Source organism: Tympanuchus pallidicinctus, unplaced genomic scaffold (genome assembly GCF_026119805.1).
Source record: "Tympanuchus pallidicinctus isolate F22 unplaced genomic scaffold, pur_lepc_1.0 scaffold1, whole genome shotgun sequence".
NCBI classification, from domain to species: Eukaryota; Metazoa; Chordata; class Aves; order Galliformes; family Phasianidae; genus Tympanuchus; species Tympanuchus pallidicinctus.
In genome coordinates, this window is record NW_026294618.1 from 3,510,134 (window position 1) to 3,532,167 (window position 22,034).

General features: G+C 49.1%; 2 protein-coding genes across 2 annotated transcripts; both read right to left on the bottom strand.

Annotated features, from left to right (window-relative positions):
- Positions 1-1,210: 1,210 nt before the first annotated feature.
- LOC128089091 (uncharacterized) lies at positions 1,211-20,275 on the bottom strand. Its single transcript, XM_052700171.1, has 6 exons — positions 20,135-20,275; positions 18,998-19,280; positions 18,208-18,303; positions 9,807-9,936; positions 9,511-9,570; positions 1,211-1,432 (listed from the first exon to the last, which is right to left on the bottom strand). Exons 1-5 carry the CDS (start codon positions 20,273-20,275, stop codon positions 9,555-9,557), a joined length of 666 nt encoding a protein of 221 aa, XP_052556131.1. The 3' UTR covers positions 1,211-1,432; positions 9,511-9,554.
- LOC128089082 (gallinacin-7-like) lies at positions 1,476-2,114 on the bottom strand. The gene is made up of 3 exons (XM_052700156.1): positions 2,057-2,114; positions 1,728-1,857; positions 1,476-1,491 (listed from the first exon to the last, which is right to left on the bottom strand). Exons 1-3 carry the CDS (start codon positions 2,112-2,114, stop codon positions 1,476-1,478), a joined length of 204 nt encoding a protein of 67 aa, XP_052556116.1.
- Positions 20,276-22,034: the final 1,759 nt, after the last annotated feature.

The following is a 22,034-nucleotide window of genomic DNA, read 5'->3' on the forward strand; positions in this document are numbered from 1 at the left end:
GCTGGGGAGACACTCCAGGTCTCCGATCATCTTTGTGGCGCTCCTCTGCACCTGCTCCAACAGCTCCATGTCCTTCTGGTGTTGTAGGCCTCACAACACGATACCGTACTCTATTTGGGACCTCACAGAGCAGAGTAGAGGGGCAGAATCACCTCCCTCGCCCTGCTGGTCACACTTCTCTTGATGCAACCCGGGGTACGGTTGGCCTTCTGGTCTGCACGCACACATGGCTGTCTCATGTTGAATCCTTCATCAGTCGGCGCTCCCAAACCCTTCTCCTCAGGGCTGCTCTCAAGTCATTCCCTGCCCAGCCTGTATCTGTGCTCGGGATTGCCCCAACCCAGGTGCAGGACTTTTCACTTGGTGCTGCTGAACTTCCTGAGGCTGGCATGGGCCCTCCTCAGTAGCCTGTCCAGTTCCCTCTGGATGCCATCCCTTTTGCTCTGCTTTGTCAACTGTACCACCGGAGCAAAAGGATGTCGCTACCTGGTCCCTGATTCTTTGAGACCTACACGGGATATTTATTGCCCTGGCAACGTTGGAATGAGGCAGAAGTGCCCAATGACTGCATTGACAGCCGGACATTTCCCCAGTTGGATTTCATGCTGCTCCTGCTAATTGTGGACGCGCCCTGACGACAAGTGTTGAGTAATGTCACCAAAGGTCACTCCTTCCTTCCCGTCATTTGCAGGGAGGACACGGGGAGAAGAGGATGGCAAGGAGAAGGTGAAGGAACCTCGTGGTGAGAAGTTTGCTGTTGAGATCTTCAAGATCATCGCTCACCTAACACTGCCAAGGCCACCGTTAAACCACGTCCTTTAGGGACACCTCCCTCGGTCAGTTAAATACCCAGAGGCAGGGCGAATGCACCACTTCCCTGCAGAGCCTCTTCCATCACCAAAAGGCTATTTCCATGAAAATATTCTTCCTGACATCCTTTCTGAACCTCCCCTGGCACATCTGGACACCATTTCCTTGTGTCCTATCACTTGTCACCTGAGAGGAGACCAACGTGCACCTCGCAGCAACCTCCCACCAGGCAATTGTAGAGAGCCTGTATTTCTGCAGAAATGTCTCAGCCTATATTTCTGCAGAATGCTCATCTCTACAAGCCACCAGCCCACCTGCGTGTTACTGCCTGTGGTGCAAGGAGATGAAGGAAAAATCCCCATCTTCCCCAACAAACATAGCCAAAGTTCAAGCAGAGAAATGCCAGTGTTAGTCATTTTATTGTATTGAAGCGAGAAAAGAAGCCTTTTTGGAGATGCTGCCTGGTTCAGATTTATGATTTCACAGGTGATAGTATTTGCTTCAGAGCATAGGGAAGTATTAAAAGCCATTCCCTTGCTTTTTTTTGTTTTTTTTGTGTGTGTTTTTGCAGGAGGATGTGTTGCCAGCAGGTGTGATGGAACTGGAGTGCCAGAGAGGCCAGTTGGTAGATGCAGGAAGGATTTCCAGGAGAAGTCACGGAGTCATCAGTTCCTCCAGCCCCTGTATGATGAAAAGCAGACAGTTTTAGCTTGCCCCCCAAGCAGTTTGTCTGTGGTGCCATTCATTTGGGATTGTTTATCTGCTGTATTTCATGGCACCGTAACGGATCCTGCCATGGGATGTGAACAACCCCTGAGGACCCTCTGTTCCAGCAGGGCTGTCATTGGAAAAGCGACCCATGGTGACATCGGTAGCTGTGACACATAGCCATAAGAATGCTTTGCACTTCCACATACCTTGCACAGCAAGAGCCTATTCCATTGTTACAGGTTCCAATCCAGTAATATGGCCTCCGACAGATTCCTCGAGTGCAGATTCCATTTCGAAGCCTACAAGTATCAAAAGGCTGAGGAAAGTAGCGCTGACCTGAACAGTGAAAAAAAGAAAAATCATTTTCTGTGGAAATGAGCAAAAGATGATGCACATTTCTCTAAAGCTGGCTGTCCACAGAACGTTGTGGTGCTGGGGTTGTTCCTCCCCAGCTGCAGGACTCAGCACTTCCCCTTGCTGAATTGCACGGGCTTCCTGGCAGCTCACTGTCCAGCCTGTCCAAGTCACATCTCACCTGCAACGCCCTGCAGCACCACAAAGAGCACAGCCAGCAGCAGGCAAAGGATCCTCATGGCCACGGCCGGGATGCGAAATGCTGATCTGCAAGGAACTGACACAACAACACAAAAGGACGTGGAATGTTTAATCCCTCACTTAGGGATGAGCAACAGCTTATAGTGTGCCCCAAATGGCCCCCACCAAAATCTTATACAGTACAGTGAACACAAATAAAGTTTCAGGTGTTCAAATCACTGATGTATCTTGAGGCAAGCACGCCTACCATCTCCTCTTCTTTGAGTTTGCAAGACTTCTGAGACTAGAAGCTCTCACAGTCCCTTTCCTCCCCTATTGCACCAAAATCCTGTCTTTGACTGATTTTTTGAGTATCGGCCTCTTTCCATTGAGAGTTTTCATTCAGCTTCCATATGGTACATGACATGCTACTCTGAAACCAACACCAACTGCTGAACCATTCACCTTCAGCCTGCCGTGGCATTCAGAGACCAAGACAAGTGTCACTGTTCTCCAAGTTGGAGAAGGACACCACTGTCTCTTGAGCAGCAGTGAAAGCCTGACCTCAACCATAAGGGAATTGGAATTCTGGTCTGCTGTGGAGGAAGAAAGGCAGGTTGGAGCACTGAGTGCTGTGCAGATGGCAGCCTCTGTAGGCGGCTGGGCAGTTCCAGGCTGCAAAGAGCTCGGTGTCTCCCAGTGCCCATGGACTGAATCACAATGAAAGCAAAGAAGTGGATAAAGGCAAGGAGCAGAGGGCACCTGTCCAGAAGCAGCCACAGGAGGGATTACCCACTGAGGAGGAGGAGGAGCACCGCCGCCTTCTGTCTGTCTTCTCCGGCAGGATCCCCAGCCCCAAACTCTCCTCTTTATGTGAAGATTGAGGGCTCTGGCAGAGCAGCCACTGGCCAATGAAAGAGGGCTTTGGCTTCCCAATTGGTGCTGCATTTTGCTGCCTTCCAATGAGGCTGCACTTTGGACGGCTTGACCACAAATCCCCAGGTCTTGGTGCAATCCCTCTCAGAGCATTCCGCTTCCTGCGAGAGACGTTAGGCCACAGGGCTATGTGAAATACCTGGAAACAGGCACAGACTGCTGCTCAGGTCCCACTTCTGCCTTCAGGATGAAGTTTTACTCTCAGGGCTGCAACAGCATCTTGGCCATCATTGGCCTGCATAATGCTTTGGCATTTACTGCCATCCTTCGTGTTGTCTTTACTCCATGTCAAGAGAAGAATGAGTATGACTCCATAGAGCTTTATAGGGACCCCATAACAGCTCCATCATGACCCCACTGAGGTCCATAGTGACCTACCCTACTATCCAACCCCTATGATTCTGTGATTCTGTGACTCTGTGATTCTGTGATTGCTTGCCTTTCAGCTTCTTAATTATACTGTCATTAAATTAGTGCTTAGCAGTGTATGAAATAATAACATGGACTCACGCAGTCTTTCATGCAAAATTTTAGAGGAAAATACATTTTTATCTCTTTTTCTTCTTAGGGGTACTCCTGATTATTTTTTTTCCATGATTATTTTTTTCCTCTTTCAGTGCCCTTTCTGATGTCAGCATTCACTTGGTCCTTCATGGGTTGTGCAGACCCAGAGGATAAGCTGCACACCTGCCAAGCTCTCATTTATGTCCCAGGTTGCTCCAGAATCATCGATATCCAGTCTAAATCTACTCTCTTTCAGTTTAAAGTCATTTTCCCTCGTCCTCACACTACATGCCTTTACAAGAAGTCCCTCCCCAGCATTCCTGTAGGCCCCCAGTATGTACAGGAATGCCCCCATGAGGCCCCTTGGATTCTTCTCTTCTCCAGGCTGAAGATCCCCAGCTCTCTCAGCCTATTCCATTGGGGAGGTGCTCCAGCCCTCTGGTCATCTCTGTGGCGCTCCTCTGCACCTGCTCCAACAGCTCCATGTCCTTCTGGTGTTGTAGGCCTCACAACACGATACCGTACTCTATTTGGGACCTCACAGAGCAGAGTAGAGGGGCAGAATCACCTCCCTCTCCCTGCTGGTCACACTTCTCTTGATGCAACCCAGGCTACGGTTGGCCTTCTGGTCTGCACGCACACATGGCTGTCTCATGTTGAATCCTTCATCAGTCGGCGCTCCCAAACCCTTCTCCTCAGGGCTGCTCTCAAGTCATTCCCTGCCCAGCCTGTATCTGTGCTCGGGATTGCCCCAACCCAGGTGCAGGACTTTTCACTTGGTGCTGCTGAACTTCCTGAGGCTGGCATGGGCCCTCCTCAGTAGCCTGTCCAGTTCCCTCTGGATGCCATCCCTTTTGCTCTGCTTTGTCAACTGTACCACCGGAGCAAAAGGATGTCGCTACCTGGTCCCTGATTCTTTGAGACCTACCGGGGATATTTATTGCCCTGGCAATGTTGGAATGAGGCAGAAGTGCCCAATGACTGCATTGACAGCCGGACATTTCCCCAGTTGGATTTCATGCTGTTCCTGCTAATTGTGGACGCGCCCTGAGGACAAGTGTTGAGTAATGTCACCAAAGGTCACTCCTTCCTTCCTGTCATTTGCAGGGAGGACACGGGGAGAAGAGGATGGCAAGGAGAAGGTGAAGGAACCTCGTGGTGAGAAGTTTGCTGTTGAGATCATCGCTCACCTAACACTGCCAAGGCCACCGCTACACCACGTCCCTTAGGGACACCTCCCTCCAGCAGCTCCCATCAGGCAGTAATACAGAGTCATAAAGCCTCAGCCTGCATTTCTGCAGAATGTTCATCTCCACAAGTCACCTGTATGTTGCTGCCTGTGGTGCAAGGAGATCAAGGAAAAATCCCCTTCTTCCCCAACAAACACAGCCAAGGTTCTATCACAGAAATGCCAGTGTAGACATTTTATTGAAGCAAGGAAGAAATATTTATGATTTCACAGTGCTGATATCTGCTTCAAAGCAAGGGAAGTAATGAATGCCTTTTTTTTCTTTTTCTTTCTTTTTTTGCAGCAGGGTTTGGTGCCAGCAGGTGTGATGGGGCTGGAGTGCAGAGATGGCATTTGGTAGATGCAGGAAGGATTTCCCGGGAGAAGCCAGGGAATCATCAGGTCCGCCTGCCCCTGCATGATAACAATAGAGAGCCTTTCCTTGCCCACCAGCAGGTATCCTGTGGTGTAATTCATTTGGGTCAGGGTCTGTCTGCTGTATTTCATGGCACCACAATGGAGGCTGGCATGGGACATGAACAACCCCTGGGAACCCTCTGTTCCAGCAGGGCTGTCACTGGAGAAGTGACACACGGTGCTGTCATCAGCTGTGCCTCTCAGCTGTCAGCCATTGCTTGGGGATGCCTTGCACTTCCACGTACCTTATACAGCAAGAGCCTCTTCCACCACATGATCCAACCCGGTAATATGGCCGCTGACATTGCCCAGGAAAGCAGACTCCCCTTAGAAATCTACAAGCATGCATGGGGCTAGAGAAGGATGGCTCACCTGCACAGTGGGAAAAAAAAAAAGGAATTGACAGAGCAAGTGAGCAGAAGTGGATGCACATTCTCTATGCTCTCCAGTTCCTCTCCCCTAATCAGATCACAAGGATCCCCACCGCTCTCTGCTCCCTGGCCCAGGGCTCCCGCTCTGCCCATCACAGCGCTGCTCCTGGGCTCCAGGCTGTGTCCTGTGTCCCTGCACTGCCCCGGGCTCCATGGAGCACAGCCCCATCCCCTTGCACCTCCTGTAGGATTTGTGGTCGTGCCGGACCCCTGAGCTGCCCCTGCTCTGAACTGAGCAGCCCCAGCTCTCACAGCCTCTTTACCCAGCACCGCTGCTGCAGGCCCTGCTGCACCTTGGAGGCCCTGTGCTGGGCTCTCCACACTTGAATACAAGGAAAGGAACAGGTCTGCTGTTTGCTGCTGAGGCTTTGCCCACTGCAGCCAAGATTACCACTTGCTCTCTTAGCACTGAGGGCTCATTGATCACTCATGCCCCATTTGGTGCCCACCAGGACCCCCAGCTCCTTTCCTGCAGAGCAGAGCCGCTTCCCGCTGGTGCCCGCAGCACTTCCTGGTGCTGGGGTTGTTCCTCCCCAGCTGCAGGACTCAGCACTTCCCCTTGCTGAATTGCACGGGCTTCCTGGCAGCTCACTGTCCAGCCTGTCCAAGTCACATCTCACCTGCAACGCCCTGCAGCACCACAAAGAGCACAGCCAGCAGCAGGTAAAGGATCCTCATGGCCACGGCCGGGATGTGAAATGCTGATCTGCAAGGAACTGACACAACAACACAAAAGGACGTGGAATGCTTTTCTGCTGACTGAGAGATGAGCAACAGCTTATAGTGTGCCCCAAATGGCCCCCACCAAAATCTTATACAGTACAGTGAACTGAAAAGAAACTGCAAATATTCAAATAGTCCATAAATATATCTTGAGGCAAGCACGCCTACCATCTCCTCTTCTTTGAGTTTGCAAGACTTCTGAGACTAGAAGCTCTCACAGTCCCTTTCCTCCCCTATTGCACCAAAATCCTATCTTTGATTTTATGAATATTGGTCTTCTTGCATTGAGAATTTTAGTTCTGCTTCCGTATGGCACAGCATGTGTTACTTTAAAAGCATCACCGACTGCTGAACCATTCACCTTCAGCCTGCCGTGGCATTCAGAGACCAAGACAAGTGTCACTGTTCTCCAAGTTGGAGAAGGACACCACTGTCTCTTGAGCAGCAGTGAAAGCCTGACCTCAACCATAAGGGAATTGGAATTCTGGTCAGCTGTGGAGGAAGAAAGGCAGGTTGGAGCACTGAGTGCTGTGCAGATGGCAGCCTCTGTAGGCGGCTGGGCAGTTCCAGGCTGCAAAGAGCTCGGTGTCTCCCAGTGCCCATGGACTGAATCGCAATGAAAGCAAAGAAGTGGATAAAGGCAAGGAGCAGAGGGCACCTGTCCAGAAGCAGCCACAGGAGGGATTACCCACTGAGGAGGAGGAGGAGCACCGTCGCCTTCTGTCTCTCTTCTCCGGCAGGATCCCCAGCCCCAAACACTCCTCTTTATGTGAAGATTGAGGGCTCTGGCAGAGCAGCCACTGGCCAATGAAAGAGGGCTTTTGCTTCCCAATTGGTGCTGCGTTTTGCTGCCTTCCAATGAGGCTGCACTTTGGACGGCTTGACCACAAATCCCCAGGTCTTGGTGCAATCCCTCTCAGAGCATCCCGCTTCCTGCGAGAGACGTTAGGCCACAGGGCTATGTGAAATACCTGGAAACAGGCACAGACTGCTGCTCAGGTCCCACTTCTGCCTTCAGGATGAAGTTTTACTCTCGGGGCTGCAACAGCATCTTGGCCATCATTGGCCTGCATAATGCTTTGGCCTTTACTATCATCCTTCGTGTTTCTTCTCCTTGTCAAGAGAAGAATGAACATTGCTTGACTTTCAGCTTCTTAATTATGCTGTCGTTAATATCGTGCATAGCAGTGTATGAAATAATAACATAGACACATGCAATCTTTCATGCAAAATTTTATAAGAAGATAGATTTTAATCCCTTCTTCCTCTTAGGTTTACTCTTGATTTTTCTTCTTTTGTTTTTTAGGTGCCCTTTCTGATATTAGCATTCACTTAGTCCAGCACACATGCCAACCTCCTATTTCTTTCCCTGATTATCAGAGAATCAAAGAATCATCGAACGGCAATACATGGAAGATACCTTTGAGATCATCCAGTTTCAACACCCTGCTTTAGACAGGGACACCTCTCTGTAGCCCAGGTGGCTCACATTCCCATCCAGGCAGGCCTAGAATGCTTCCAAGGAATGGCCATTCAAAACCTTGCTGGGCAACCTGTTCCAGTACCTCACTGTCCATAGAGTAAACATTTTCTTGCTGATACCTAGACTAAATCTGCCCTTTTCCAGTTTGAAACTATTACTCTTTGATCTGTCAATACCTGCCCCTACAAAAGGTCCCTGCAGAGTGTTCCTGTAGGCCCCCTGCAGGTGCTGGGGGGTCCCTATAAGGTCCTCTGGAGCCTTCTGTTCTGCAGGATGAGAAGATCTCTTTCTGCCTGTCCTGGCTGGGGAGACACTCCAGGTCTCCGATCATCTTTGTGGCGCTCCTCTGCACCTGCTCCAACAGCTCCATGTCCTTCTGGTGTTGTAGGCCTCACAACACGATACCGTACTCTATTTGGGACCTCACAGAGCAGAGTAGAGGGGCAGAATCACCTCCCTCTCCCTGCTGGTCACACTTCTCTTGATGCAACCCGGGGTACGGTTGGCCTTCTGGTCTGCACGCACACATGGCTGTCTCATGTTGAATCCTTCATCAGTCGGCGCTCCCAAACCCTTCTCCTCAGGGCTGCTCTCAAGTCATTCCCTGCCCAGCCTGTATCTGTGCTCGGGATTGCCCCAACCCAGGTGCAGGACTTTTCACTTGGTGCTGCTGAACTTCCTGAGGCTGGCATGGGCCCTCCTCAGTAGCCTGTCCAGTTCCCTCTGGATGCCATCCCTTTTGCTCTGCTTTGTCAACTGTACCACCGGAGCAAAAGGATGTCGCTACCTGGTCCCTGATTCTTTGAGACCTACCGGGGATATTTATTGCCCTGGCAATGTTGGAATGAGGCAGAAGTGCCCAATGACTGCATTGTCAGCCGGACATTTCCCCAGTTGGATTTCATGCTGTTCCTGCTAATTGTGGACGCGCCCTGAGGACAAGTGTTGAGTAATGTCACCAAAGGTCACTCCTTCCTTCCCGTCATTTGCAGGGAGGACACAGGGAGAAGAGGATGGCAAGGAGAAGGTGAAGGAACCTCGTGGTGAGAAGTTTGCTGTTGAGATCTTCAAGATCATCGCTCACCTAACACTGCCAAGGCCACCGCTACACCACGTCCCTTAGGGACACCTCCCTCGGTCAGTTAAATACCTACAGGCAGGGCGAATGCACCACTTCCCTGCAGAGCCTCTTCCATCACCAAAAGGCTATTTCCATGAAAATATTCTTCCTGACATCCTTTCTGAACCTCCCCTGGCACATCTGGACACCATTTCCTTGTGTCCTATCACTTGTCACCTGAGAGGAGACCAACGTGCACCTCGCAGCAACCTCCCACCAGGCAATTGTAGAGAGCCTGTATTTCTGCAGAAATGTCTCAGCCTATATTTCTGCAGAATGCTCATCTCTACAAGCCACCAGCCCACCTGCGTGTTACTGCCTGTGGTGCAAGGAGATGAAGGAAAAATCCCCATCTTCCCCAACAAACATAGCCAAAGTTCAAGCAGAGAAATGCCAGTGTTAGTCATTTTATTGTATTGAAGCGAGAAAAGAAGCCTTTTTGGAGATGCTGCCTGGTTCAGATTTATGATTTCACAGGTGATAGTATTTGCTTCAGAGCATAGGGAAGTATTAAAAGCCATTCCCTTGCTTTTTTTTGGTTTTTTTTTTGTGTGTTTTTGCAGGAGGATGTGTTGCCAGCAGGTGTGATGGGGCTGGAGTGCAGAGATGGCATTTGGTAGATGCAGGAAGGATTTCCCAGGAGAAGTCAGGGAGTCATCAGTTCCTCCAGCCCCTGTATGATGAAAAGCAGACAGTTTTAGCTTGCCCCCCAAGCAGTTTGTCTGTGGTGCCATTCATTTGGGATTGTTTATCTGCTGTATTTCATGGCACCGTAACGGATCCTGCCATGGGATGTGAACAACCCCTGAGGACCCTCTGTTCCAGCAGGGCTGTCATTGGAAAAGCGACCCATGGTGACATCGGTAGCTGTGACACATAGCCATAAGAATGCTTTGCACTTCCACATACCTTGCACAGCAAGAGCCTATTCCATTGTTACAGGTTCCAATCCAGTAATATGGCCTCCGACAGATTCCTCGAGTGCAGATTCCATTTCGAAGCCTACAAGTATCAAAAGGCTGAGGAAAGTAGCGCTGACCTGAACAGTGAAAAAAAGAAAAATCATTTTCTGTGGAACTGAGCAAAAGTTGATGCACATTCTCTAAAGCTGGCTGTCCACAGAACTTCGTGGTGCTGGGGTTGTTCCTCCCCAGCTGCAGGACTCAGCACTTCCCCTTGCTGAATTGCACGGGCTTCCTGGCAGCTCACTGTCCAGCCTGTCCAAGTCACATCTCACCTGCAACGCCCTGCAGCACCACAAAGAGCACAGCCAGCAGCAGGTAAAGGATCCTCATGGCCACGGCCGAGATGCGAAATGCTGATCTGCAAGGAACTGACACAACAACACAAAAGGTCATGGAATGTTTAATCCCTCACTTAGGGATGAGCTACAGCTTATAGTGTGCCCCAAATGGCCCCCACCAAAATCTTATACAGTACAGTGAACTGAAAAGAAACTGCAAATATTCAAATAGTCCATAAATATATCTTGAGGCAAGCACGCCTACCATCTCCTCTTCTTTGAGTTTGCAAGACTTCTGAGACTAGAAGCTCTTACAGTCTCTTTCCTCCCCTATTGCACCAAAATCCTGTCTTTGACTGATTTTTTGAGTATCGGCCCCTTTCCATTGAGAGTTTTCATTCAGCTTCCATATGGTACATGACATGCTACTCTGAAACCAACACCAACTGCTGAACCATTCACCTTCAGCCTGCCGTGGCATTCAGAGACCAAGACAAGTGTCACTGTTCTCCAAGTTGGAGAAGGACACCACTGTCTCTTGAGCAGCAGTGAAAGCCTGACCTCAACCATAAGGGAATTGGAATTCTGGTCAGCTGTGGAGGAAAAAGGCAGGTTGGAGCACTGAGTGCTGTGCAGATGGCAGCCTCTGTAGGCGGCTGGGCAGTTCCAGGCTGCAAAGAGCTCGGTGTCTCCCAGTGCCCATGGACTGAATCGCAATGAAAGCAAAGAAGTGGATAAAGGCAAGGAGCAGAGGGCACCTGTCCAGAAGCAGCCACAGGAGGGATTACCCACTGAGGAGGAGGAGGAGCACCGCCGCCTTCTGTCTCTCTTCTCCGGCAGGATCCCCAGCCCCAAACACTCCTCTTTATGTGAAGATTGAGGGCTCTGGCAGAGCAGCCACTGGCCAATGAAAGAGGGCTTTGGCTTCCCAATTGGTGCTGCATTTTGCTGCCTTCCAATGAGGCTGCACTTTGGACGGCTTGACCACAAATCCCCAGGTCTTGGTGCAATCCCTCTCAGAGCATTCCGCTTCCTGCGAGAGACGTTAGGCCACAGGGCTATGTGAAATACCTGGAAACAGGCACAGACTGCTGCTCAGGTCCCACTTCTGCCTTCAGGATGAAGTTTTACTCTCAGGGCTGCAACAGCATCTTGGCTATCATTGGCCTGCATAATGCTTTGGCATTTACTGCCATCCTTCGTGTAGTCTTTTCTCCATGTCAAGAGAAGAATGAGTATGACTCCATAGAGCTTTATAGGGACACCATAACAGCTCCATCATGACCCCACTGAGGTCCATAGTGACCTACCCTACGATCCAACCCCTATGATTCTGTGATTCTGTGACTCTGTGATTCTGTGATTGCTTGCCTTTCAGCTTCTTAATTATACTGTCATTAAATTAGTGCTTAGCAGTGTATGAAATAATAACATGGACTCACGCAGTCTTTCATGCAAAATTTTAGAAGAAAATACATTTTCATCTCTTTTTCCTCTTAGGGGTACTCCTGATTATTTTTTTTCCATGATTATTTTTTTTTCTGTTGTTTCAGTGCCCTTTCTGATATCACCATTCACTTGGACCTTCCCAGGTTGTGCAGACTCAGGATAAGCTGCACACCTGCCAACCTCCCATTTATGTCCCAGGTTGCTCCAGAATCATCGATATCCAGTCTAAATCTACTCTCTTTCAGTTTAAAGTCATTTTCCCTCGTCCTCACACTACATGCCTTTACAAGAAGTCCCTCCCCAGCATTCCTGTAGGCCCCCAGTATGTACAGGAATGCCCCCATGAGGCCCCTTGGATTCTTCTCTTCTCCAGGCTGAAGATCCCCAGCTCTCTCATCCTGTTCAATAGGAGAGGTGCTCCAGCCCTCTGATCATCTCTGTGGCCCTCCTCTGCACCTGCTCCAACAGTTCCCTGTCCTTCTGGTGTTGTAGGCCTCACAACACGATACCGTACTCTATTTGGGACCTCACAGAGCAGAGTAGAGGGGCAGAATCACCTCCCTCGCCCTGCTGGTCACACTTCTCTTGATGCAACCCGGGCTACGGTTGGCCTTCTGGTCTGCACGCACACATGGCTGTCTCATGTTGAATCCTTCATCAGTCGGCGCTCCCAAACCCTTCTCCTCAGGGCTGCTCTCAAGTCATTCCCTGCCCAGCCTGTATCTGTGCTCAGGATTGCCCCAACCCAGGTGCAGGACTTTTCACTTGGTGCTGCTGAACTTCCTGAGGCTGGCATGGGCCCTCCTCAGTAGCCTGTCCAGTTCCCTCTGGATGCCATCCCTTTTGCTCTGCTTTGTCAACTGTACCACCGGAGCAAAAGGATGTCGCTACCTGGTCCCTGATTCTTTGAGACCTACACGGGATATTTATTGCCCTGGCAATGTTGGAATGAGGCAGAAGTGCCCAATGACTGCATTGTCAGCCGGACATTTCCCCAGTTGGATTTCATGCTGTTCCTGCTAATTGTGGACGCGCCCTGAGGACAAGTGTTGAGTAATGTCACCAAAGGTCACTCCTTCCTTCCCGGAATTTGCAGGGAGGACACAGGGAGAAGAGGATGGCAAGGAGAAGGTGAAGGAACCTCGTGGTGAGAAGTTTGCTGTTGAGATCTTCAAGATCATCGCTCACCTAACACTGCCAAGGCCACCGCTACACCACATCCCTTAGGGACACCTCCCTCCAGCAGCTCCCATCAGGCAGTAATACAGAGTCATAAAGCCTCAGCCTGCATTTCTGCAGAATGTTCATCTCCACAAGTCACCTGTATGTTGCTGCCTGTGGTGCAAGGAGATCAAGGAAAAATCCCCTTCTTCCCCAACAAACACAGCCAAGGTTCTATCACAGAAATGCCAGTGTAGACATTTTATTGAAGCAAGGAAGAAATATTTATGATTTCACAGTGCTGATATCTGCTTCAAAGCGAGGGAAGTAATGAATGCCTTTTTTTTCTTTTTCTTTCTTTTTTTGCAGCAGGGTTTGGTGCCAGCAGGTGTGATGGGGCTGGAGTGCAGAGATGGCATTTGGTAGATGCAGGAAGGATTTCCCAGGAGAAGCCAGGGAATCATCAGGTCCACCTGCCCCTGCATGATAACAATAGAGAGCCTTTCCTTGCCCACCAGCAGGTATCCTGTGGTGTAATTCATTTGGGTCAGGGTCTGTCTGCTGTATTTCATGGCACCACAATGGAGGATGGCATGGGACATGAACAACCCCTGGGAACCCTCTGTTCCAGCAGGGCTGTCATTGGAGAAGTGACACACGGTGCTGTCATCTGCTGTGCCTCACAGCTGTCAGCCATTGCTTGGGGATGCCTTGCACTTCCACGTACCTTATACAGCAAGAGCGTGTTCCACCACATGATCCAACCCGGTAATATGGCCGCTGACATTGCCCAGGAAAGCAGACTCCCCTTAGAAATCTACAAGCATGCATGGGGCTAGAGAAGGATGGCTCAGCTGCACAGTAGGAAAAAAAAAAAGGAATTGACAGAGCAAGTGAGCAGAAGTGGATGCACATTCTCTATGCTCTCCAGTTCCTCTCCCCTAATCAGATCACAAGGACCCCCACCGCTCTCTGCTCCCTGGCCCAGGCCTCCCGCTCTGCCCAGCACAGCGCTGCTGCTGATGGCAGCTCCTGGGCTCCAGGCTGTGTCCTGTGTCCCTGCACTGCCCCGGGCTCCATGGAGCACAGCCCCATCCCCGTGCACCTCCTGTAGGATTTGTGGTCGTGCCGTACCCCTGAGCTGCCCCTGCTCTGAACTGAGCAGCCCCAGCTCTCACAGCCTCTTTACCCAGCACCGCTGCTGCAGGCCCTGCTGCACCTTGGAGGCCCTGTGCTGGGCTCTCCACACTTGAATACAAGGAAAGGAACAGCTCTGCTGTTTGCTGCTGAGGCTTTGCCCACTGCAGCCAAGATTACCACTTGCTCTCTTAGCACTGAGGGCTCATTGCTCACTCATGCCCCATTTGGTGCCCACCAGGACCCCCAGCTCCTTTCCTGCAGAGCAGAGCCGCTTCCCGCTGGTGCCCGCAGCACTTCCTGGTGCTGGGGTTGTTCCTCCCCAGCTGCAGGACTCAGCACTTCCCCTTGCTGAATTGCACGGGCTTCCTGGCAGCTCACTGTCCAGCCTGTCCAAGTCACATCTCACCTGCAACGCTCTGCAGCACCACAAAGAGCACAGCCAGCAGCAGGTAAAGGATCCTCATGGCCACGGCCGGGATGCGAAATGCTGATCTGCAAGGAACTGACACAACAACACAAAAGGACGTGGAATGCTTTTCTGCTGACTGAGAGATGAGCAACAGCTTATAGTGTGCCCCAAATGGCCCCCACCAAAATCTTATACAGTACAGTGAACACAAATAAACTTTCAGGTGTTCAAATGACTGATGTATCTTGAGGCAAGCACGCCTACCATCTCCTCTTCTTTGAGTTTGCAAGACTTCTGAGACTAGAAGCTCTTAAAGTCCCTTTCATCCCCTATTGTTCCAAAATTCTATCTTTGATTTTATGAATATTGGTCTTGCATTGAGAATTTTCATTCAGCTTCCATATGGTACATGACATGCTACTCTGAAACCAACACCAACTGCTGAACCATTCACCTTCAGCCTGCCGTGGCATTCAGAGACCAAGACAAGTGTCACTGTTCTCCAAGTTGGAGAAGGACACCACTGTCTCTTGAGCAGCAGTGAAAGCCTGACCTCAACCATAAGGGAATTGGAATTCTGGTCAGCTGTGGAGGAAGAAAGGCAGGTTGGAGCACTGAGTGCTGTGCAGATGGCAGCCTCTGTAGGCGGCTGGGCAGTTCCAGGCTGCAAAGAGCTCGGTGTCTCCCAGTGCCCATGGACTGAATCGCAATGAAAGCAAAGAAGTGGATAAAGGCAAGGAGCAGAGGGCACCTGTCCAGAAGCAGCCACAGGAGGGATTACCCACTGAGGAGGAGGAGGAGCACCGCCGCCTTCTGTCTCTCTTCTCCGGCAGGATCCCCAGCCCCAAACACTCCTCTTTATGTGAAGATTGAGGGCTCTGGCAGAGCAGCCACTGGCCAATGAAAGAGGGCTTTTGCTTCCCAACTGGTGCTGCATTTTGCTGCCTTCCAATGAGGCTGCACTTTGGACGGCTTGACCACAAATCCCCAGGTCTTGGTGCAATCCCTCTCAGAGCATTCCGCTTCCTGCGAGAGACGTTAGGCCACAGGGCTATGTGAAATACCTGGAAACAGGCACAGACTGCTGCTCAGGTCCCACTTCTGCCTTCAGGATGAAGTTTTACTCTCAGGGCTGCAACAGCATCTTGGCTATCATTGGCCTGCATAATGCTTTGGCCTTTACTATCATCCTTCGTGTTTCTTCTCCTTGTCAAGAGAAGAATGAACATTGCTTGACTTTCAGCTTCTTAATTATGCTGTCGTTAATATCGTGCATAGCAGTGTATGAAATAATAACAAAGACACATGCAATCTTTCATGCAAAATTTTATAAGAAGATAGATTTTAATCCCTTCTTCCTCTTAGGTTTACTCTTGATTTTTCTTCTTTTGTTTTTTAGGTGCCCTTTCTGATATGAGCATTCGCTTAGTCCAGCACACATGCCAACCTCCTATTTCTTTCCCTGATTATCAGAGAATCAAAGAATCATCGAACGGCAATACATGGAAGATACCTTTGAGATCATCCAGTTTCAACACCCTGCTTTAGACAGGGACACCTCTCTGTAGCCCAGGTGGCTCACATTCCCATCCAGGCAGGCCTAGAATGCTTCCAAGGAATGGCCATTCAAAACCTTGCTGGGCAACCTGTTCCAGTACCTCACTGTCCATAGAGTAAACATTTTCTTGCTGATACCTAGACTAAATCTGCCCTTTTCCAGTTTGAAACTATTACTCTTTGATCTGTCAATACCTGCCCCTACAAAAGGTCCCTGCAGAGTGTTCCTGTAGGCCCCCTGCAGGTACTGGGGGGTCCCTATAAGGTCCTCTGGAGCCTTCTGTTCTGCAGGATGAGAAGATCTCTTTCTGCCTGTCCTGGCTGGGGAGACACTCCAGGTCTCCGATCATCTCTGTGGCCCTCCTCTGCACTGCTCCAACAGCTCCATGTCCTTCTGGTGTTGTAGGCCTCACAACACGATACCGTACTCTATTTGGGGCCTCACAGAGCAGAGTAGAGGGGCAGAATCACCTCCCTCTCCCTGCTGGTCACACTTCTCTTGATGCAACCCGGGGTACGGTTGACCTTCTGGTCTGCACGCACACATGGCTGTCTCATGTTGAATCCCTCATCAGTCGGCGCTCCCAAACCCTTCTCCTCAGGGCTGCTCTCAAGTCATTCCCTGCCCAGCCTGTATCTGTGCTCGGGATTGCCCCAACCCAGGTGCAGGACTTTTCACTTGGTGCTGCTGAACTTCCTGAGGCTGGCATGGGCCCTCCTCAGTAGCCTGTCCAGTTCCCTCTGGATGCCATCCCTTTTGCTCTGCTTTGTCAACTGTACCACCGGAGCAAAAGGATGTCGCTACCTGGTCCCTGATTCTTTGAGACCTACCGGGGATATTTATTGCCCTGGCAATGTTGGAATGAGGCAGAAGTGCCCAATGACTGCATTGACAGCCGGACATTTCCCCAGTTGGATTTCATGCTGTTCCTGCTAATTGTGGATGTGCCCTGAGGACAAGTGTTGAGTAATGTCACCAAAGGTCACTCCTTCCTTCCCGTCATTTGCAGGGAGGACACGGGGAGAAGAGGATGGCAAGGAGAAGGTGAAGGAACCTCGTGGTGAGAAGTTTGCTGTTGAGATCATCGCTCACCTAACACTGCCAAGGCCACCGCTACACCACGTCCTTTAGGGACACCTCCCTCGGTCAGTTAAATACCTACAGGCAGGGCGAATGCACCACTTCCCTGCAGAGCCTCTTCCATCACCAAAAGGCTATTTCCATGAAAATATTCTTCCTGACATCCTTTCTGAACCTCCCCTGGCACATCTGGACACCATTTCCTTGTGTCCTATCACTTGTCACCTGAGAGGAGACCAACGTGCACCTCGCAGCAACCTCCCACCAGGGAATTGTAGAGAGCCTGTATTTCTGCAGAAATGTCTCAGCCTATATTTCTGCAGAATGCTCATCTCTACAAGCCACCAGCCCACCTGCGTGTTACTGCCTGTGGTGCAAGGAGATGAAGGAAAAATCCCCATCTTCCCCAACAAACATAGCCAAAGTTCAAGCAGAGAAATGCCAGTGTTAGTCATTTTATTGTATTGAAGCGAGAAAAGAAGCCTTTTTGGGGATGCTGCCTGGTTCAGATTTATGATTTCACAGGTGATAGTATTTGCTTCAGAGCATAGGGAAGTATTAAAAGCCATTCCCTTGCTTTTTTTTGGTTTTTTTTTTGTGTGTTTTTGCAGGAGGATGTGTTGCCAGCAGGTGTGATGGGGCTGGAGTGCAGAGATGGCATTTGGTAGATGCAGGAAGGATTTCCCAGGAGAAGTCAGGGAGTCATCAGTTCCTCCAGCCCCTGTATGATGAAAAGCAGACAGTTTTAGCTTGCCCCCCAAGCAGTTTGTCTGTGGTGCCATTCATTTGGGATTGTTTATCTGCTGTATTTCATGGCACCATAACGGATCCTGCCATGGGATGTGAACAACCCCTGAGGACCCTCTGTTCCAGCAGGGCTGTCATTGGAAAAGCGACCCATGGTGACACATAGCCATAAGAATGCTTTGCACTTCCACATACCTTGCACAGCAAGAGCCTATTCCATTGTTACAGGTTCCAATCCAGTAATATGGCCTCCGACAGATTCCTCGAGTGCAGATTCCATTTCGAAGCCTACAAGTATCAAAAGGCTGAGGAAAGTAGCGCTGACCTGAACAGTGAAAAAAAGAAAAATCATTTTCTGTGGAACTGAGCAAAAGTTGATGCACATTCTCTAAAGCTGGCTGTCCACAGAACGTCGTGGTGCTGGGGTTGTTCCTCCCCAGCTGCAGGACTCAGCTCTTCCCCTTGCTGAATTGCACGGGCTTCCTGGCAGCTCACTGTCCAGCCTGTCCAAGTCACATCTCACCTGCAACGCCCTGCAGCACCACAAAGAGCACAGCCAGCAGCAGGTAAAGGATCCTCATGGCCACGGCCGGGATGCGAAATGCTGATCTGCAAGGAACTGACACAACAACACAAAAGGACATGGAATGGTTAATCCCTCACTGAGAGATGAGCAACAGCTTATAGTGTGCCCCAAATGGCCCCCACCAAAATCTTATACAGTACAGTGAACTGAAAAGAAACTGCAAATATTCAAATAGTCCATAAATATATCTTGAAACAAGCACGCCTACCATCTCCTCTTCTTTGAGTTTGCAAGACTTCTGAGACTAGAAGCTCTCACAGTCCCTTTCCTCCCCTATTGCAACAAAATCCTGTCTTTGATTTTATGAATATTGGTCTTCTTGCATTGAGAATTTTAGTTCTGCTTCCGTATGGCACAGCATGTGTTACTTTAAAAGCATCACCGACTGCTGAACCATTCACCTTCAGCCTGCCGTGGCATTCAGAGACCAAGACAAGTGTCACTGTTCTCCAAGTTGGAGAAGGACACCACTGTCTCTTGAGCAGCAGTGAAAGCCTGACCTCAACCATAAGGGAATTGGAATTCTGGTCAGCTGTGGAGGAAAAAGGCAGGTTGGAGCACTGAGTGCTGTGCAGATGGCAGCCTCTGTAGGCGGCTGGGCAGTTCCAGGCTGCAAAGAGCTCGGTGTCTCCCAGTGCCCATGGACTGAATCGCAATGAAAGCAAAGAAGTGGATAAAGGCAAGGAGCAGAGGGCACCTGTCCAGAAGCAGCCACAGGAGGGATTACCCACTGAGGAGGAGGAGGAGCACCGCCGCCTTCTGTCTCTCTTCTCCGGCAGGATCCCCAGCCCCAAACACTCCTCTTTATGTGAAGATTGAGGGCTCTGGCAGAGCAGCCACTGGCCAATGAAAGAGGGCTTTTGCTTCCCAATTGGTGCTGCATTTTGCTGCCTTCCAATGAGGCTGCACTTTGGACGGCTTGACCACAAATCCCCAGGTCTTGGTGCAATCCCTCTCAGAGCATTCCGCTTCCTGCGAGAGACGTTAGGCCACAGGGCTATGTGAAATACCTGGAAACAGGCACAGACTGCTGCTTAGGGCACTGCTGATGCTTAGAGCATTGCTTGCCTTTCAGTTACTTAATTTGCTGTCGTTAATTTTGTGCATAGCAGTGTATGAAATAATAACATGGACACATGCAATCTTTCATGCAAAATTTTCGAAGGCAATACATTTTCATCTCATTTTCCTCTTATGGGTACTCCTGAATATTTTTTTTTCTGTTGTTTCAGTGCCCTTTCTGATATTAGCATTCATTTGGTCCTTCCCAGGTTGCCCAGACCCTTCCAACCTGGATAAACTGCACACCTGCCAAACTCCCATTTATTTCCCAGGTTGTCACAGAATCATAGAATGGTTTGTGTTGGAAGGGATCTTTAAGATCACCTACTTCCAACCCCTGCCATAGGCACAGGCACCTCCCTCTAGGGCAGGTTGCTCACAGCCCCATCCAGCCTGGCCTTGAGTGCTTCCATGGAGGGGCATCCCAAGCCTCACAGGGCAACCTGTTCGGTGACTCACCACGCTCACATGAAATAATTTCTTCCTGATATCTAGTCTAAATCTACTCTCTTTCAGTTTAAAGTCATTTTCCCTCATTCTGTCACTACATGCCTTTATAAGAAGTCCTTCTCCAGCCCCTGCAAGTATTGGTCCATTTGAGTAAAACTGATTAAAACCCCCAGAGACCGAAGATGGATGGGGAAACCTAAAACTTTTGAGATGGCCTGGAGTACCATATTTGCCCTTGAGAACAACCTTGGCTATGATACAAGCTTCAAGTTGTATAAAAGCGAATAAATGGAAACATCAGTTGTCATAGGCTGAGAGAAATGTGGACAGAGAGAGCATTTTTAGTGATTACTAGGGACTTAAGCAAGTAGGAAATAGAAAATGCAATGTTGCTGCCTTTGGATGAGGAGCAGGACTCGAACAGGTTGTTCCCCTCTGCAGGACTCTCATGGATGACTTTCAGAAATCTCTGTACTGGGAATGTTTTCTTCATGACCAGGTTTCAGCTTCATAATTACTTGGATGGGCTGAAGACAAAGGCGGCTCAGATGCCTTCCATCCTCCCTGAATGGTGCTCTGGGGGTCCCTGCGTGTGAGTGTGCTGTTCCATTGCAGAAAATTGATTGAAAATACTGGGCAGGAGATGTGATTTCCAGGCAGGGATTGGCCAAGCTGGGTCTGGGCATGTTTCCATGGGACAGGCCAAGGCCAGGACGTTTTCCCAGCTGGATTTCATGCTGTTCTTGCTAATTGTGGACGTGCCATGGGGACAGGAGTTGAGTAATGTTACCAAAGGTCTGTCCTCCCTTCCTGTCATTTGCAGAGAGGACACGGATGGCAAAGAGAAGGTGAAGGAACCTCGTGGTGAGAAGTTTGCTGAGGACTGCCCATCATCAGTGGTAAGTCACAGCTATCATTTGAAATAAAATCCATCATTCCAAGACTTCTACTTCTGCTGCTCAATTAAAATCTTACAAACAAGAAAACAGGTACTGCTTGGCATTCGATCACTGTACTCAGTAATGGTGACTCTGGGTGGTTATAATCATTTTATCTGCAAAATGTAATTGGGGTCTGCACAATGAACTGATGGTGCGAGATGCTTTATGGCTGTTTGCTATTTGTCACAGATGTGCTGCGGTGAGAAGGGAAGGAGGATCCCTTAGCTTTTATTAGAAATATTATTAGGGACTTTATATCACTTTATAAACAACAAAAAATTAATATTTCTTGAATAATTCATGCTTTTGAGCATTCCTTATTTTAGTTTATGTCACCATCTACATATATCTGAAACAAAATAGGTAAGAGTTAAATAGGATGGGCATTTTAATCTTTCATCAGCATGCCACAAACAGCATGCCAGATCATACAATCACATCCTCTGCAGCTGCTCACAAGAAAAAGAAGGGAAAAAAAAAGAAAAAAAAAAAGATAAAATTCTAAATGGAAGAGCTGTTGTTTTTGTGCTCATGGAAGTTTTGCCTATTAGTTATAAAAGAGACCTAGGAGAAAAACGCTTAAATTATAAGAACTGGGTACAGTTTGAAGGATATTGATACATTTTTATTTTACTCTTATATTTATTTAATTTTGTTATAATTTAAAAATATAAATAAAATATAGGAAGTCCATCAGGTTCAAATGTAGGAGTTCTCAGGGCAGCTGATACAGGCTGTTTTTGCATGTGATGGAGAGAAGAGCAATGTCTCCCCATTCTTTTGAATTTTATAGATAAAAAGCACATTTCATATGATCAAATAAATGTGTTTTCACCTGATCACATTTTCTTGATCATATGAAATGTGCCTCCTTTAAAAAGTGTTATTTTAATGGACAGTTTCTAGAAAATTTACTCTCCTGCATAAATGTTAACTTCAATTTGCAAACTGTAGGTTGAAAGTCATACATGATGCTTGGGGTCAATAGTCCATGCAGAATAAGTGCAGGATTATTTTCTGTGGCATTTTTTCCCCCCTAGTGGCTGCTGTGTTTTGTGACTCTGAACTGGGACATGAAGATCCTTTACCTTTTCTTGGCCGTTCTCCTTACTGTGCTCCAAAGTTCTTTAGGTAAGAGCTCCATAAAGCCAAAGGAAACACCAAGGGAATTCTGTGAGTACAAACACAGTAAAATAGACATGGAAAGGGCTTCCATCTTGGCTGCTGCTGTAGTAGTTTGGCACACAGGGTATGACTGCTGGCCTTCTTGCACTGGAAACTGAGAGAATGTAATGTAATGATGCAGAATAC

Coding starts and splice junctions, on each gene's coding strand:
- LOC128089082 (XM_052700156.1), bottom strand. CDS start 2,114: ATGAGGATCCTTTGCCTGCTGCTGGCTGTGCTCTTTGTGGTGCTGCAG. Junction 1,858..2,056: donor GGTGCTGCAGGGCGTTGCAG/GTGAGATGTGAC, acceptor TTCACTGTTCAG/GTCAGCGCTACTTTCCTCAG.
- LOC128089091 (XM_052700171.1), bottom strand. CDS start 20,275: ATGAAGAAAACATTCCCAGTACAGAGATTTCTGAAAGTCATCCATGAG. Junction 19,281..20,134: donor CCTACTTGCTTAAGTCCCTA/GTAATCACTAAA, acceptor GCCTGTTTCCAG/GTATTTCACATAGCCCTGTG. Junction 9,937..18,207: donor GGTGCTGCAGGGCGTTGCAG/GTGAGATGTGAC, acceptor TTCACTGTTCAG/GTCAGCGCTACTTTCCTCAG.